This window comes from Oncorhynchus nerka, linkage group LG14 (assembly GCF_034236695.1).
Source record: "Oncorhynchus nerka isolate Pitt River linkage group LG14, Oner_Uvic_2.0, whole genome shotgun sequence".
Classification (NCBI taxonomy): domain Eukaryota; kingdom Metazoa; phylum Chordata; class Actinopteri; order Salmoniformes; family Salmonidae; genus Oncorhynchus; species Oncorhynchus nerka.
The window spans coordinates 39,717,990-39,736,632 of NC_088409.1; the positions used below are offsets into that span (position 1 = coordinate 39,717,990).

Genomic DNA, 18,643 nt, shown 5'->3' on the forward strand with positions numbered 1-18,643 from the left:
TCAGATTAGAACTGTGGACATTTATCATAAATTTACATTTAGCACATAAATAACTATGTAAACAGAGACAGTATTTTTTTCAACTTCTCTCCTCTAGGGCTAAAGATGAAAGGGGACGCTTTGGTCATACTTTAGGGTTGGAGGAAGAGAAGGAGAGAGAAAAAAAAAGAGAATGGGGACTGATGTGCAACTGCTTCCAGGTCACCGGCATGGGGTCAGTTGCTATGGCGACAAACCATATGTCATCTTACAGCCATTATAACAGTCCAATCATATTGAATAGTGGGAGGAGCACCGGCAATTAAGTCATAAAGGGGAGGGGCCAGTGCATAAGAAGGCCGAGGTGCTTTGGTCTGTGCCATTTAAGAATGAGAAGGGGGATACATTTTTCTCAAACAAAACAAAAACTACAAAACCACAGCTAAAGAGCTAACACTTCATCACAGACAAACAGTACTCTTGGTCTTCTTTTCGATTCTGTAAAAGTCTCTTCTTTTTGGTGTGTTTGAAACTAAAGCCAAGTAAACTTTGGTTACTCGCCTCAAATCTGACAAATCCCATTTGAGAAGGTTTACTTGGTCTCCTTTTGCTATTGACAGTGTTTTGAAGTTCCCTTGGACTGTGGGCGGAGGATTCCCGGACTCACAGTCTTTATATGCTACATATTGAGCAGACTTCTCTGCTCTTTGGATCATGTGGAGCTGCACTCCAGTTCATTTTGGAGTCTTCAAGTAGCAAAAGCAATAAATAGAAACACACTTGCCTTCAGTTTCCCTCTGAACAGACACACACATACTCACACTCATACAATCATACACACATTGAGGTAACTGTTGTTGAAAATATACAAAACAAACAAAAAGCCCTTTTTTGTAGAGCTCAGGATGAGCGTGGACATAGGGACGCTTGCTGGAAGGGTCAGAAGGTCAAGCAACACCTTTTCTTTCTAATCAACAGTTCGTGTTCACCTTTGGCAAAACAAAGTTGTGACCTTTGACCATTTTTTTACCTGCTATATTGTTTAAATAAAAAAGAAGTGGGCACCCCTGCTTCTCAACAGGTCACACAGGACAGATACAGGCAGAGATAGAGAAAGTATATACAAATAAATGGCCCCAGAGTAAAATCAAAACCAGAAAAAACAAACAAACAGTAAAATTACAATGAATTACCTGGTCATTGTCAACATCACTTCCACATATTGCTTTTTGAAGACAAAAGAATTGCATAATAAATTAAGGAGGTTATATAACAAATTGAACAAAAATAACACTTGGAAAAGAGACAAATAATAGTAATAATAATGATATGAAATCCAGGGTGGATGATTGTCCTGTCTTAAGTGTAGGACACAGTGGAACAGTTTAGTAGTCTAGGGACATTGTCTCTTGGAGCCCTGAGTACAGAAGTCCCTGAAAGTTTGAAAACCCCAGTCGCTACAACCATCAAAAATATATTTACACTCGTTGCTCCTGCTAACCAAGTTCTCAGAGCCACAGTCTGACTCAACGTCCTTTAAACGGTGAGCTCAAGCCTGTTCCTCGGACTCCTGCTTGATCGTGACGTTGGAAGGAAGAAGCGGACTGCTTCGGCGCAGTTTGATAACAGACGTCTCATTGACTGAATTGTACAGGCCGCAACCTGTAGACTGGAGTTCGCTTGCGCCGCCCTTGTGGTGGTGGTAGCCGGAGGTCTTGAGGTCCATCTCCCTCCACAGCATCCCCAGGACCTGCTTCTCCAGGACAGCCTCGACCTCAACCCCTCCCTGGAGCTGGTCCAGCCTCTCAGCGTGGTCGCTCATGTCGAAGCGCTCAATCTCCTCATTGATGCGCTGGAGTTCTTCCTGGGTAGAGGGGCTGGGGGTGGGGCCACCTGAGGAGGTGACGGCAGCCAGGCAGTAGCCCTTCAGGTGTAGCCGCAGGCTGCACAGGTGAATGTAGTGGCGGTGGCAGTGGGGGCACTTGTGTGGCCGCTCGCGGGAGTGAAGGCGCTTGTGCAGCTTGAGGTGGACAAACTGGGTGAACTTGGCAGGGCAGAGCTTGCACGAGTAGGGCTTCTCACCCGAGTGGAGGCGCAGGTGGGTCTTTAGGTTGCTGGTGCTACTGAAGCGCTTATGGCAAACCTGGGGGGGAAAGAGGACAAGGGTTAGAGGAGGAAGTTCAGCGTTGCTTATGTATATGCTGCAGCTAGCTAGCTTAATAGACTTAGAGGCTAGCATAGAATTTGTGGTGGTCTTTACCGAGCACTCATGGGGCTTCTCTCCAGTGTGCACCAGGAAGTGTTTCTGCAGGTGGGCCAGCTGGGTGAAGCCCTTACTGCAGGTCGAACACTTGAAGGGTCGCTCACCGCTGTGGACACGCAAGTGCACCTAAACACAGCAAGGACACAATGACACGTCAGTTCGGTTCAATGCAAGGGAACACAAAGTAGTCTGGCTGCATGGAATGAAGGGAGCGAACAGAATGTCTCCAGTCTCACCTTGAGGTTAGAGAGTTGGCCGAAGGTCTTGCTGCAGACGTTACACTCGTACTTGATCTTGCCGTTCTGCTTCTTGAGTGGGTAAGGCAGGGTCTTGTAGCCTGTAGAGCCACCACCCCGCTTCATCTTGCTCAGGTTCATGGCCTCCTCCTCTTGCCGGCCGCTGGCACTGCCCAGCAGGGCTGAGGTAGGCTTGGTGGGCACACGCTCGCTAGGGGCTGCCGTGCCCGCTGTAGGGGAGCCACTGGTGGGGGCGTGGGGGTGCCCGTGTGGGTGAGGATGAGCATGGCCAGGGTAGGGGTGATTGGGGTAGTGGGGGCCGGCCTTGTCCTTGAGGGTGGTGGCGGCCGAGAAGGCACTGGTGGGGGCGGAGTGGAGGAAGTCCCTGTGGGTGGAGAATGAGGGGTGGGAGGAGTCAGGCAGTAAGAACCTTCTCCCCGCCTCCCCAGGCAGCAGGGGCATGTGGGGGGGCAGCAGGCTGCTGAAGAGAGGGTACATTCTTGGAAACATGCCCCCAACAGTGGGCACCCCACCCCCAGGTAGTGGGTAGTGGTGGGGTAGCATGTAGCGGGAGTAGTGCGGGCCGGGAGGGTAGAAGGGCGAGGAAAGGGGGGCGGCTGGTGGAGAGTAGCCTGGGAAGGGACCCAAACCTCGGGAGTAAAAAGAGGAGGATGGGGGTGTGGGTTGGGGAGCTGCGGGGCTACCGTGGGGGCTACTCTCCGGACTGCTCCGCGCCGACGGACTTGGGGTCGCTGACGACTGGTTGCCTGGTGATCTGATCACTGTGTAACCAAACTGTACTGGGCTGGTCTTACAACTCAGGAACTCTTCAGTCAGATGAGGGTGGGGGCGGAATGGGGGGTAGAGGGCACGGGGGTACAGAGGTCGCTCGGGGCTGTCAGCACAGCGGGGTCGCGTGGCCAGTGGCCGGCTGGGCTCCCTCTTGCTGGAGGTGGTGGGGCCCCTGAGGATGGAGGAGACACTGTGTTCGATCTTGACTGGGGCGCTGCTGCGGCTGACATGCTCCTCACTGGCCTGCTGCTTGGCTTCCAGTAGAGACTGCTCTGTAGAGGGTTGATAGAGAGAGAGAGAGGTCAGACACTGTTCTCCCTCTGACTGAAGACCACGTTTCCCTTTGACTTGGTGTCAGGAGCATTTTAAAGTGCCCACAGGAAGAAAAACTTATCTAGACACGTCTTTAGCTTAGGATAAATAATGGTATTTCAGCTGTAGAGTGTGAGGGGGGAGGAGGGGTTAGGAACACAGTAACCCAGTGGTCCAATTAGAGCGACAGATTTGACGAACGATCACGGGGGGCTAAAAGACAGGAAGTGAGGTGTGACGGCTGCCTCTGGGCAGGGTGTGTGTGTGTGTGTGTAGAGGTGGTCTGGGGGCAGATAAAAATCAAGATAAAATCCAAATGGGGGCAGGGCTGATTGAAAGTTTCCTCTCCAAAGTTTGGCCTCAACCTGCCCTCTCCTCCTGACTCTCTCCCCCTGTCTCTCTCTCACACACACACACACACCATGACAAAGAGGCCTTTGTCGCTTCCAGGCTACACACACTAAATGCCTCTGCATGTCGGTTAGCACATCCTCACCTGTTAAACCTCCATCAGAGTTGGGATTTAGAGCCGACGTCAATCCCATCCATTTACTACCCATTGAACCTTTACTAGAGGGTCACGAATCTGTGTGTGTGTGTCCACTAACGTGTATATACAGTACATTGAGCTTTCCAGCACTCAGAATTACTCGACAGACTTTCAACCAACACAGTGACCCCCACACCACTACAGCGGCAGTATGTAAACAGAGGTTATCAGTGCCCCCCCCCCCCCCCTTTCCTCCCTCTCAGATAACACCACTCCCAGCCCTCCTCTCTTTCCCCTCCTTTCTTACAGAAAACAAACAGGGTGGCCATCTTGGAGATATCAATCTGTCAGCACGGCCCCGCCGCCAGGAAGTTCAAGTAGTCAATAGAGGAGACGCTTTTCTTCCTCTCCTCCCTCCCTTTTCTCGGTCTCTCCACTTTTAAAGTGCCAAATAAATTAGGGAGAATGCCAAGGAGCCGTCAGCCCGTCACACACAAACACGCACAGGGGCACGTGTGCGCACACACACTTTTGAGATTAAAAGAGTGAGTGTGTTGGAATGAAATGCCTCTCCGGGTATGTGTGTGCTTGCATGCAAGGGAGAGGGGGTGTGAGTAGGATAGTATGCGTTTGAACGAACACACATTTAGAACAGGAAATGCTAACAGGTGCCATATGTCTGTGCAAAACTTATTGTCATTGATTGTCACACACACTCAAATATGGAGAAAAAAAAACAAACAGCTGTCACACAAAGAGGGAGAGCGAGTGGGAGAAGAGCTTGAGTTCAGTCATTTCAGACCAGCCAGTTCTGCTGACTCACACATAACCAACACACACGTCTGGTTCTACTATGACTGGGTTAATGGAGAAAGACACAGGGAGAGAGATAGACCGAGACAGAGAGAAGAAAAACAGAAAGAGGTGAGTAGTATGATGTCATTCACAGGTCAACAGGGACCCCTGCAGTAGTGGGGTGGTTTAATTACAGGGGCCATAGAGAAAGAGTAGGGGCCAGAGGGGCCAGTACCATGAGGGCACCCAGGACCCTGTGTCTCTCTGCCCCAGGAGATGTGCATCTCCCGGGGAACTGTAGTCACTACCTACTACACCTGGAGGCAGAATGCTGGCTCCTCCCATCCCTACTCTGTCTGGCGCTCTATCTCGCTCACTCTTTTTTCCCTCCAATCCATCGCACTCTTTTTTTCTTTTTTTTTTGGTTCCTCACACACTTACTCATATTTGCATTTAGCTGATTGACTTTATTTATGACCAGAGTGACCACACACGCAATGGTGGCGCTGACAGAGATGAAAGGTCGAGGGGCTGTTGTGTGTGGTAATGGCAGGCTGATGTTCAGAGAGGAAGGAGACGTTGGCTCCCCTCAGAAACACTGTCAGGCTCTCACAAATATACACTCTCACGACACACACCAACACTGAGCAGGTAGGTGCTAAATAAAACAACTCACACTCAAGATGACCATGGAAAGTTAATCAACTTAACACCAATAGTACACTATACTTCCAAGGATACAGTGTTATTACTATGTAATAAAGCATTGCATACAGTATATGATCATCATTATATAACTGACAGTTTACAGTGTTATTACTATGGTATAACATCTATGTAATAAGGTTTCATATGAAAGGTCTTACTGAGTTTCTGCATCATGAGCTCTCCAGAAGGCGGGTAGTGGAGGCGGTGAGCGAACTCTGGGCAGTACCACACCAGCAGCTCGGTGCCAGGGGGGATGGCCCTCACCGTGTAGAAGTAGATGTTCGTGCCATTCTGGCACGCCGCCAGGTTCTGCTCCCCCGCCGAGTGGGCCGGGTTGACGTAGCGCATCCAGTTAGACCGCTCCTCGTCCAGGCCGTCCACAAAGTGGTGGAAGTCGCCCTGCGAGTAGATCTGAGGGGACGGAGAGTAAGGAAATGGTCAAAGGTTAACGGGCAAGGAAGTCTCAATGGCAAGTTTAGAACGCTCCAGAAAAACTGTGCTGAGTAACGACCAAATATGTCGACAAATCATATTTTCAGCAGCGCGAGTGTAATATCATTAAAGTGTAGACTCGTTAAATCTCTCGCCTCCTACACTCCAGACCTTATAGCCAGTTATACAGACAGAGATGGTGAGACAGCGAGTAGGAGCCTCTCCGCTCTTATACATGTCCAAAAGAGTTGAGTCAGAGAATACGTCACGCCGACAATGTCAACGACACTCATTCTGAATCTTTCCCCACTCATAGACCAGTCTCTCTCCTATCTGATTGTGGCCATCAACATCATCATCGAGAGAGAGAGAGAGAGGCCTATAACTGTGTTGTCGTGGCTTGCCTGAGCAAGGGACATGAATGGAACACATTGCTTTGGGATGTTGTTGAATCTAGGTGAGTGCCTGTGTGTGTGTGTGTGTGGGGGGGGGTGCTGCTGCTACATTGTACGAGTGCTACATTGTCATTGTTCCTGGAAGTGACACTGAAGCACTGTCCCTGTGTACAGTGTAAAATAGTCAGATTCCTCCGCCATTGTTCCACTACAGTTCTTACTGTACTAGCTGCCCTAGACTTACTGATCAGACAACCACTATTGAACAGCAGGCTTCACCCAGCAGATGTATCATGATGAAATAGGTGTTGAGGGTGTGTGTGTGTGTCTGAGACAAGTATGTGTATAAAAACTGCATACACACAGGATGTACCACACACACACACAGTGGAGAGCCTTAGTCTCAGAATGATTAGAGAGAAAACCCCTTCTGTCTCCACACAAACTTCTTCAGAATGCAGAGACCCTGGCCGTGACGTCACACTCAGTCAGTGGAACAGGAAATGACCTATGATTGTTTTTCTTCCTCTGTGGCTGTCTTTTACTGAAAGTGAAGCTCTCGCTGTGTGTTAGTGGACAGGAGGGAAAACCACTCACCCTCCAGAAGTACTTCCTGTTGGCGTCTTTGGGGACGCTGTCTGCAGTGTAAATCTGACCCACCAAGGGGCCGAAGCGTGTTCCTTTGGGGATGTACTCTCTGCTGGCCACTCCAATCACCTACAGGACAGCGATAAAGACCATTAGTTAAAGTGTGTGTGTGTTCTGTGGTTAGAGGATTTACGTTATCACATCCTGCCAGGAGGTCACAGTCTTCACATGAAGACGGCCGGAAGAACCCATCATGATCAAATCAACAAACAAGGCTGCCTCCCTCTCTGTGTGTGTTTAATTACTACTCTGTACTAGAAAGAATCTGTGGCCTAAGGTGGGAATTGGACAGTCACACTTTTTCCTCAAGCCACATTTGCTGTGTGTTTTAAGTGTGTGAACATAAGCAAACACACACCTAACCTTTATCCAGTGCCAACAGGAAGAGTTAGACACCCTGAGGGAAAGAGTTTCCTCTATCTCACCCAGGTTGTGACACAAAGCATCTCGCCCTCCTCGCCTCACCTTCTCTGTTCCTTTCTAATTGACCACAGGGCCACTCCCACTGACACCCACTCTCCTAACCACACAACACACCCTACCACATCAAAACAACTCATTATCTAAATAGACGGTTCGCCTTAGAGGAAGATATCCACACCTGATATTGAAGCGCTTTTGTTCCTTGCAAAACAATTTACATTAAAAATAGATGGGAAAAAAATTGAAATGGGAGGGAGGAAGAACAGCAAAGGAAGTGCATCCGTCTGAAACTGAGGGATTATCAAACCTAGACGTTCAGCTTATCTCCTAACCATGATAAACTATGATGTATTCACCAAACCCCCTACACAGTCTACACTTGCACACACACACACACACACACACACACACCCTTTCCCCCTTCATGCATATCCTACACAAAACACCCACCCCCTAAAGGATTGGGAAATCCCCCTTCCCGTTTCCACCCCAGGGCCAGACCATGTCTCAAGATTAGGGGTATTTTGAGGATAACTTATTAACGGACTTTACAATGCTCTCTAAATGACTAAGTCAATATCCTTTGATCACTGGTAAATGCTATATTCTTTCCACATCCTCATTTTCCTCTATCAATCTTAGTGGTCCCTTCTGTGAAGGTGATAAATATTGACTGATACCGTATCAGGTCGTAAACGAACGTGGTGGGAAACACTCATTCTCACACACACAGGGTGATAAGAAACAGATGAGCAATGACGAGAAAATCTATTAATTGCAACCAAATCATGCGGTCTTGATCAGGTTAAAACCACAAAACGCAACACGCTCCCCCACCTAACATCGTGACCCCTCACACATATTCTACAGTGTTCAACAGTTCAGACTGGGGATCAGTTAGGGTTGTGAAGAAAGTGATATTTGGACAGAGTTGGACAGGTAGGGAGAGCTGGGTCTGGTCTAGTGTAGGACTGACTAGTGCGCCCTCTAGGGGATAGAAGAGACAGCGCGACAAAGTGTGAGAACATCGAGGGATAGACACACAGAGACAGGTATGGAAAATGGTTATCAGGATGTGTTGATGAAGCTCCTGTCAACAGCAGGAGCTTTGACTCTTCATGGATGGGTGGGAGCTCATTTCTCACTGCGGAGGCTCTGTAGCAACCTGCATCACACCTCAGAGAGAGTGTGTGTGAATTCCCCTCCACAATGGACTTACACACCGCTCCTACAACACATACAGGTCGTCGCCGTGCTCCAGTGTGCGATCTTTTACAACGAGACACGCTCCTCACCACAACTTCCCCTGGCTGACATTTCTCCTGCTGTCATATTTTACCTAAAGTGGAGTCATGCGAGTTTGGGGGGGGGCATATGGGTTTACAGACGGTGTGTGTATTTATATATGTACACACACACACACACGTGTCCTCCTACCTCTTTGGATTCCGCTAGTTGTTTGAAGGCCAGGTTACGAGGCAGCGAGGCCTCTGCTCTCGTTAACCCCTCGCTCTCCGTTCCTGCCTCCCGCGGAGTATCCTTGACGATGTAGGTACACTTCTCCTCAAACTCTGCCTCCGTCCACTTCATCATATCCGCCTCGTCCATCTTAGAGTCTGTGTCGGTGGCCATTTTGGATCCTGTGCCCATCTGAGTTTCCGTGTCCCCGTGGGGTTCCGTGTCCATTTTGACGACGTCGTGCTCTACGGTGTGGGCCCCCTCAGTAGTCAACATGGCCGAGCTATGAGAGGTAGCCTGAGAAAGGGAGAGCGAGTGAGAGAAAAAAAAGATCAAGAGAAACAGACAGAAGGAAAAAATGTAGAAGGGGAGAGATGAGATAAAGAGAACAGAAAGAAAGACAAGGGGAAGAAAAAGAAGGGGGGAGCGTTATTATCCACTATGAGTCAGTGAGTGGCGAGTTCTTTGAGACTGGCTGACTAAGCAGACAGTGTCTGTGCTCTCTCTGTGGGAACAAGAGCCACAGTCGACCGACCCCACTAGCCTCCAGCCCAGAACAGTCTGATCCCCACTACTCTCTACTTAGAGGGAAACACTCAATCACAGGAAACCATCAACTCTATTCAAATAAGTTACATAAAAACTTATTGAATCCAGAGTGAAAAGTCTATGAATGTTTTATTACAGATGAGTTGTGACCCAAGAGTATGTATGTGTTATATACTGTATGCTGATCTGGCTAGTGTCTCAGGGCAAGACAGATTGGTCAACCTATCTGCACAAGTCATTGGTCAATGGCAGCCAAGCTGTGAGTCCTTTCTGTGGGCTATGTAAGCTGGCATAAGGTCAGGGCCAGCCACGCTACCCCCCCCCCCCCCCAGTCTCTCTACCCTCCCTCACCCTCTCCATTCCCTCTGTACCCTTCTCCCACTCTGTCCAACTCTATGTCTGTCTAGCCTACCCTTCTCCCACTCTGTCCAACCTACCCTTCTCCATTCCCTCTGTACCCTTCTCCCACTCTGTCCAACTCTACGTCTGTCTAGCCTACCCTTCTCCCACTCTGTCCAACCTACCCTTCTCCCACTCTGTCCAACTTTACGTCTGTCTAGCCTACCCTTCTTCATTCTCCCTCCTTGTCAAACCGTCAACATCAGTATCTTAATCCCCCTCTTCCTAATGCGCTCTCACTGTCCCTCTACATCCCCAGGGTGGAAAAAGAGTCACAAACAGGGGAAGGCGGAGGAAGGAAATCCTGTCTGGGTCTGAATGGAGCTAAAATTGGAAGCAGAGTAGCGGAACCGGCAAATCATCCCCAAGTGTGTGTGGGACAGTCGGGAGGGAGCGCCAAACTTCTCCATTTGAGGGGCCACAGCAGCACAAACAAACTTCAAACGCTCCCCACCCAAGACCATCTCACACACAAAAAAACAGTGTACGTAGAATAAATGATCGTATGTCACAGATTGTCAAATTTCAAGGCCGATGATAGACTGAAATGCAACCTGATACGCCGTCACTCACTCACAGAATTCAGGAAAAACGTACCATAACCCACACCAGAAATCTATTTGACCCTCCAACAATCTCCAAAACTAAATCACAACTAAAACCAAGACAAAATTCCCCAAACCTTGACCAAATTCAACATGACCCTATACTCAACAACATTCACTCAAGCCAACAAAACAGGTTCCTAGGAGACTAGTGTAATTAATGAACTTCCGGAAGAGTAACAGAACAACAAATCGCTTTTCCAACATTTCTTTAAAACAAACTGTACGACAAAACAATATCCCAAATAATTACATACATGAAATTATAACACAACAAACTAGGATATTGCGTTTCAATTTAGAGTAGATCCTTTCAAACTATTTAATATTGTGATATTATTTATTGGACATTGATTTCACGAATATCCTTTAAAGGGATTTAAATATAATACCAAACACTAGTCAAAATCTGTTCCTGCTAATAAAGACGTCTTTCTATGACAGCTGTGCAAAACTAATACTGAAACTGAGAACCTGGCCAAAAACAACTGATTTATCCCCCCACACACACACACACACTTCTGTTCAAATATTCGAATAACACTACTGATATCGTTTAAAAACAGACTTTGAAAATACAAGTTTCAAATTTAAGCAAGCTATAACCGATGACAATTTCTGGAATTTTAATAATTAAAATAATTCTGCTGAAGTGGACAAACTACAATAAGCTTTTAACAATTTAAACCATCTCAATACTCAAAATGATTGCATTTAAATATTCTATTACACAATATATTGAAAGTTTAACAAACTCACTGCATAATGGAGTGGCCAGACAAACAAGGAGAAAACCTTATGACAAATCAATCATATAGTCATAAGTCATAAAATAAACCTTCATATTTGTTGTCACTGGATTCCTTTAGAAAAGTCTTTGTTCGATTCTTATTTCAAGCAAAACAAATGTAATACACAACTTTAAATGAAAATCCTCAAAACTAATAATATAATTTAGGAAAGGATGTAGTAAATGTTTCCTTAAAATAAAGTAAAAGTACCAAAATAATATATATTTTTAAAATTCTACAAGACTTTTTCTCCATGGACTAGGGTTCAGTAGCGTACTCACCGAGAAGCTTTGGTCCCAGCCACACATAGGGCCGAATGATCTATCACCTGGGTGAGTGTGTTTGTGTGCACACGTGGGACAGGTGCAGTTCACCCTCTCCCCCTCTGATCCAAGCACTATTCCAGAGTGTGAGTGCTGTGTGTGTGAGCGTGTGTGTCTGCTCCAGTGAGTGCCTTCTGTTTAACTGACTGCCCCTTGACAAGTGAGGGAGATGTTGATTCAGTCAGTGGTCCCGCCCTCATTCGGTCTCCACTCCCCCTCTCAAGGACCGCCCACCACCATGAGGAACACGATCGCTTGCAGCTCATTAAGGGTAGCAGTGGCAGGCAGGCAGGCAGGCACACACACACACACTGCTCTATGGAAATAGCAGGCGCTTTCACCTGAGGCATGAGCTCTTGCTGCTCCACACAAAACAAACACACAACAATGTCGATTGGAACATAAAAGTACCATCACACACCTGAACATAAATTCAAATATTCTCCTGCAGTCTTCGAAAAACTTTAATACATTAGAAAAGGTTGCCAGTTCCAAATCAAAGTCTCAAAAACATATTCCCTCAACATAGGTGATTGTTGTGTAACGGTGCAACTAGTATATATCAACAACCCCCCACAAACACACAGATTAGGGGAGAGGGGGGTGTTTATGAGTCTTAATGTAGAAGGAGGACATCCTGTGACAGTGACTCAATGCCCCTATACTGTTTACCCAGCACAGAACTGCAGATGGACGTTCCTCTCACACACACAGATACACACCCTCTAGAGGGCGACACTGGACTGGCCTCATGGCTCAGTCTCACCAACACATCCCTCTCTCCTTCCCTTTCTATCTCTCTGGTAATAAACTGAGGCATAAAAAGACCAGGGCTTGCTGACCCTGGTTAAATACAACACTAAACACTTTGTCTCTCCTCCTCCATCTATTCCGCTTTCCCATCCGTGGTCTGTATATCAGATCCTTGTAGCAAAGCCCACTCAAAGCAAGCAACCATGTCCTGGAATTCAACTGGAAATCCCCTACTCTCCCTCTCTTGATTGACATTAGTCTTGAGTGGGGCGGAGTGGAGCGAGGGCTAATGAAGAATGATAATGAAGAAAATAAAACATGAGGCAGGGGAGGAGGGCAGGGAGGGAGAGAAAGAAAGGACATAACCGAGTCTTCAATCCCTCCCTCTTCCTTTCCTTCTCCCCTCCCACTGGTGACAGAGAGTTGACCACATCACTCGCTGCCTACTCCTTCCTGCCAACAGACGACCCACCGGCCCCAAACACACACGATCTGCACCCCAGCTGGTCTACATGATCATGCTCTGTAGCGACCAACCCCTACCGAAAAAAACATCTCCCTCCCTCCAGAAAAACAAGTTGAGATTTCAACTAAACAAAAAAACAAGAGGGAAAATAACATCTTATCCCTTTTGAAAGTCACATGTGGTCCATCCCTACCCGCTTGCTCACTAGGAACAATCTGGGCCCAGTAGGCTCTCCTGATCCCTTTCCCCTCTCCTCATCCCTCTCTGCTTAAACTGTAAAGGAAGGAGGGGGCGCAGGCAGGCCTGAGGCTGGGGGAGTAGGGAGGGGTCCCTCTGCTCTGAAGTCAAATGGCTCTTTTTGTTTATGCGCAGGCCGAGGAGGGTATTTAATGTGGCCTGCATGCCTGGAGGAGAGGGGGGGGGGCACACAAAGAAGGGCATGGGGACCTCCTGTCTCTGTTAGTTTTACAGAGGGCTCCTATCAGGGCTAAGAGTATAACACACACAGCATAATTGTGGTGCCAACACATCAGAAGGAGGTAGGGATTATGAAAAGAAAGAAGAGAAAGGCGGTGAGGACGAGAGTGGGTGGAACGGGTGGGGGTGGCTAAACCACAGGTGAGATTAGCAGCCATTCCAAATTCCTGGTTCCCTCTGAGACAAGAGGCAAACTTTATTGACTTCATAGCAGATACAGCTTAACGGTCCTGCTTTTCATGTTCTTGTTGTCACAAAAAGAGAAGTACTGGCTACACTGTCCATTTCTCATTCAAACACCCTGACTGTTATTCACATTGTGAGAGAGTTTGAATATCAATCAAGCAATCTTCCCAAAACTTTCCCCACAACAGCAGTGGATCTTATCTTGAGAGTTGATCTGGAGTGTCACTGATTTTCTCCCCTTTGTCACAATATGTTTTAATTCCGGTCTGCAGGATGCCTCTCACAAGATCATAGCAAGAAGATTGTTATTGACCATTTCATGTGGCGTGTGTGTGTGTGTGTGTGTGTCAAACAAAGCTTGTATCCGCTTGAACTTTCCTCAAAAAGTGTGTGCGCGGAGGAGGCACAGTGGATTTGGGTGTTGTTCTGGAAAGAGTTAGGGGGGGGGGGGGGGGGGGGGGGTAGACCAAGCCATTATCCCGTTTGGGCTGAGGGACCTGTGTGTGTAGACGCGTGGCATGCATCAGGTCGAGCCCCCCTACAGCGTAGAGCAGGGTGGGGTTGAGGCATTGCAGTAGCTCTCCTCATCTTGCCAATCCGCCGCGGCTGCACACACACACACACACTCCCCCCTCAGCCATCTGGAGGGACTGTCCACACGGCAGACACGTGTGTTACGATCAACACCACAAGACAGTCACCCTCCTTAACCCAGAGGAAGAGCTAATCATGGTCTATTTGGCACATGCCACTGATTACATTGTACTTTTCATTAAGAGTGAAACAGGGGCCAGTGGCATTGACACACTGCTGACAATGAGACAAGGAAAGAGGGGAGTGAGAGTTAGCCCATCAAACACTGGAGTCCAGATAGAGCTGGCCTGCCACTATCACAAACGTCAAATGATGTAATGACTTCATCACTTCCTGTAATACTACAACGTTTGCTTCATAACTCAAATGCACATTTCCCAAATATTAGATTTATGAAATCTTAATGTGCTGCTGCTCCAGTTTCAACTGTTCTGCCTTATTATTATTCGACCATGCTGGTCATTTATGAACATTTGAACATCTTGGCCATGTTCTGTTATAATCTCCACCCGGCACAGCCAGAAGAGGACTGGCCACCCCACATAGCCTGGTTCCTCTCTAGGTTTCTTCCTAGGTTTTGGCCTTTCTAGGGAGGTTTTCCTAGCCACCGTGCTTCTACACCTGCATTGCTTGCTGCTTGGGGTTTTAGGCTGGGTTTCTGTACAGCACTTTGAGATATCAGCTGATGTACGAAGGGCTATATAAATAAATTTGATTTGATTTGAAATTTGATTTGATTTGCATTTTGCATTAACTCAGACTGAACGATAGTGTAGAATGACAATAGTGTAAGTAACAAGACTGAGATTCTCTTGTTTTTCACAGAGAGAAACGGATGTGTGTGCGACTCATACCCTGGGCAAAACGGACTCAACTCTAGAAACTATAAATGAAACTTTCAACCACTAAATAGAGAAACCCATTTAAGCTCGCAGGTAAATGTTTACCGAGGTTCACAGTGCATTCCCGTAAACAACCCGAAACGTGCGCCCAGTCACAACCAGAATCACATGCCTCTTCTTTTCGGCAATGTGAGGGAAGTCATAAGCCTACTGCACACACAATGATGAGCACAGCACTTTGTGATAACACAACCTTCCAACGTGGCTGCGTCATCGGACAAATGTCGAATTACTGACATTTGTATGATAGCATTGATAAGTATATGTAACCCACACCATGGTTTTAAAAAACGTTTTATACACCTATGAGCAGAGTGGGCAACGAATCATAAAACAATACGACATATGATCCTAGGGCCTTTGCTATAGCCCAACTACCGCCCACGACAGCTGTACTTAAAAAACAATGTTTATGTAGTTGTCAGGTTGTGGTATGTGTTACACTGGACAGATATAGGCTAATGTACCATACCCCCGTGCCCGTGACAGCAAGCAAAGCGGTGCGCAGCGGGTGTTCAACTGTTAAAAACTGTCAAATGCCCGGTCCGGCACATTTGCCAGTTTAGCGAACGCCATGGTGTAAAGATCGAATCAGGACAATGAATAACCTGTGCAAGACGAGATTGTCGGATAAGAAGCGAAACGGGGCTAACAGGTCAACTCGTCCAAAATATCGGGTTGTTATCCGATTTATTTTTCGGGTTAAAGAATGTAAAAGGACTGAACTGTAGGCTACGCAAAAAAACTCACTTCCAGTCATGTATACTATGCAGTCACTTTCGATTCATAGCAGGGTCATTCAATACGACTCAATTCAATTCCTTATCGCATTCTTAACTGAATGACCACACAATTCAATGGTTTTTTCATCAGTAGGCTAATATAGACTCAGAGTTGCAACAAAAGGGAAGAGGATTTTCAGAAAATGATTTAATTTAGCCAAACAATTGTGAATATTTGTAAAAAAATATATTGTTAGGCAGTGTTGCGGAGTAGCTTATCTGTAGGCCTACTATTAAGCAATTAGCCTGCTAAACATGAAATTAGGATAATGTTTTTTATGGCGACAGGTTATATAGCCTATAGGCTACATACACAACATGCCAATAACCTAAGGTGGAAGAATGTGAATGAACTGCGACAACGTGATAATGTCGGCTGCTCTAATGTCTTAATTCAAGACGAACTTTTAGCCTACACTAAACAACGTAGTAAATACATGCAAACTATTTAATGTTGTTTATCGAACGGCAGGGACCGAAGCGAAGCGGGATGCAAGCTCTTTTACCTGTCCGCGCTATGAAGCTCCTGCCGCGGAGCGCTGGAAGATATCCTTATCCCAATTTCCAAACTCAGGCGCTGCTGGCCTAGGTCCGATCGTTTCTCTTTGTAGTGCGTGTATCCTATGAAATTGTCGAGGTGAGTCTGTAGTCTACAGTTTCCATACAAAGTAGCCTACCCCTTCTTTCCGCGCCCAAGTCTGCTCCACCCAAAACTGTAATTAGGATTAAGACAAGCAATTAACAAAACAAACTCTCCTGCGCCGACGCTTTCGATAACTGATGGAGCAATTGTTAGTTAAAGTAACACCTCCCGTGTCCAACATTTGCATTGTGCTTAAAAGGACATTAACATGTTCGTTTAGGATAGCCTAAATGTCGAGGAAGTTTTAGACGCCTTCGCCCCTCTGCACCCACCCACTGTGAAGGCTGCTAAAAGATAACAGAGGAGACAATGAATCAATAGGCAATAGTTACAAAGTCACGTCTTTGTAATGTGCATATTTGAACGATTAAAAAACTTGAAAGAAAATTGAACATTTGAAGCAATAGGTGAAATTCGAAATGGATTAATATAAGACATTGAACGCTTTATTGATACGAAATCAAGGACCATTCTGAAATAATTCGCCTATTTATTAGGCAGAGGCGGGCCTACCATATTCTACCCTGTCAGGCCTTTTATTATTTGGTAGAAAAATATTCTTAAAGGAATCGTTTTTCATCAAGCAAAAATACATTTGATCAGGGTTAGTCTATTTTCTGAGCGTTTTTCTTTTTTTAAATTGCATCCAAATGTTTGGATGACATTTTTGGTCAATTTTTTTTTGTAAAACTTAAACAAATTTAATTGTAATAAAATACATAATATTTGCTTTAAAAAGTTATCATTATTGCTAGGCAAATAATGTAAATATGTGGGTTAGAGCACCAGAAGCGGTCTGGTTATATTGCGGTCTGGTGAAGGCAAATCCTGTGTAGCCTAGTCATATTGCCACTTTTTATGATAATTTGGAATTTGTATGTGTGTGTTTCAATACTTACTATATTACATTTATTTTATATTTGGGGGCTGAGCATGTTTTTATAGCTATTAGGAAATTGTTATGATAATAATTGTCAAGTGCTTTTAAAATCGTTCCAAGTAAAAGGTAATTTGTTTTATGTCTGAGTGAAAATGGAAGCCATTTGAATCAAATGTTTTATATCTGTCCTGCATTTTTGAGTGAAGGGGGAGCGTGAGCACCTGTTGAGCTTTGACTGAGCCCCTGTAGCCCTATCCCATTTGATATGAGGGCCTGTACTGTACCCCTTCCCTCTTTCACAATTCTCTCTCTCTCTCTCTCTCTCTCGCTCCTATTCTATTCAGATATCCCTCTCTCCACGGAGTCTCCCCATCTCTGTGGTAGTGGAGTCCATGCTGAGCAGGGTTAGCTGTAGTGACACACTTCCGCTGTGCCCAGAAGTCTCAGATCTTTACGCGAAACAGACACACTTACACACTCTTCCTGTCTCCACCCCCCAACACACACACACAGTGATGCAGCCCACTCCTCATCAAAGCTGTGGAAGTGTGTGTGGGACGATGGATGTTATGGGGGGGGATCAAAACCCTTTGAGCACAGCAGACATACACATTCCACCCACTCCTAGTGCCCTGCCCCTACCAGCCTCTAACCCTGGGTGCTCAGAGGTATACCGCATCCTTCGTTATGTCCCTGTCTCTATCTCGCTCTCTTTCTCCATCCCTCTTTCTCTCTCTCTGTCACGTCACAGCTGGGACTAATCATCACTTTCTCTCTTTGCTCCCGCTGCTATAGTTGACCTCCTTAACTCTCTCTCTCTCTCTCTCTCTCTCTCTCTCTCTCTCTCTCCCTACTCTCTCTCTCTCTCTCTCCCTACTCTCTCTCTCCCTACTCTCTCTCTCGCTCTCTCTCTCTCTCTCTCTCTCTCTCCCACACACACACATGCACACACACCTAGTTGGCTCGAGGGAAGCCCTTTGCTTTATCGCAGCTTGGTGCTGAGCTGTGAGTGTGTGTACATTCTCGTCCAGGAGAAATATTTAGCTTGGCAGGCTGCCAGCGAGGCAAAGCTGAGCCAAGCTGGGATTCACCCACAAAGGCAGCCACACGCCCCAGCTCAACTCTCTGTGTGTGTGTGTGTGTGGTGTGTGTGTGTGTGTCAGTGGGTTTGCGTGTATCTGATATATCTGAATCTTAGTGGGCTTATAACTGTGTGTAAGTGAGTGCTGAGTGCTGTCTTTGTGTATCTGTATAAGAGAAACTGCAGTCTGCAGATGACAACATTTTGTCAGGTGTTGAGGGAAATGTGTCCCACAAGATTATCACACAAAACCACAGAGTAACATACGTTCTGTTTTGTTA

General features: G+C 46.6%; 1 protein-coding gene across 2 annotated transcripts; it reads right to left on the reverse strand.

Annotated features, from left to right (window-relative positions):
* LOC115141042 (PR domain zinc finger protein 1-like) lies at positions 1-16,678 on the reverse strand. 2 transcript variants are annotated; one of them, XM_065000056.1, is made up of 7 exons: positions 16,265-16,678; positions 8,911-9,228; positions 7,000-7,119; positions 5,734-5,986; positions 2,479-3,542; positions 2,240-2,368; positions 1-2,122 (listed from the first exon to the last, which is right to left on the reverse strand). In XM_065000056.1, exons 2-7 carry the CDS (start codon positions 9,205-9,207, stop codon positions 1,529-1,531), a joined length of 2,457 nt encoding a protein of 818 aa, XP_064856128.1. In that variant the 5' UTR covers positions 9,208-9,228; positions 16,265-16,678; the 3' UTR covers positions 1-1,528. The 2 variants fall into 2 exon arrangements, with proteins under 2 accessions (XP_064856128.1, XP_029535479.2); XM_029679619.2 differs by lacking the exon at positions 16,265-16,678 and adding an exon at positions 11,557-11,775.
* Positions 16,679-18,643: the final 1,965 nt, after the last annotated feature.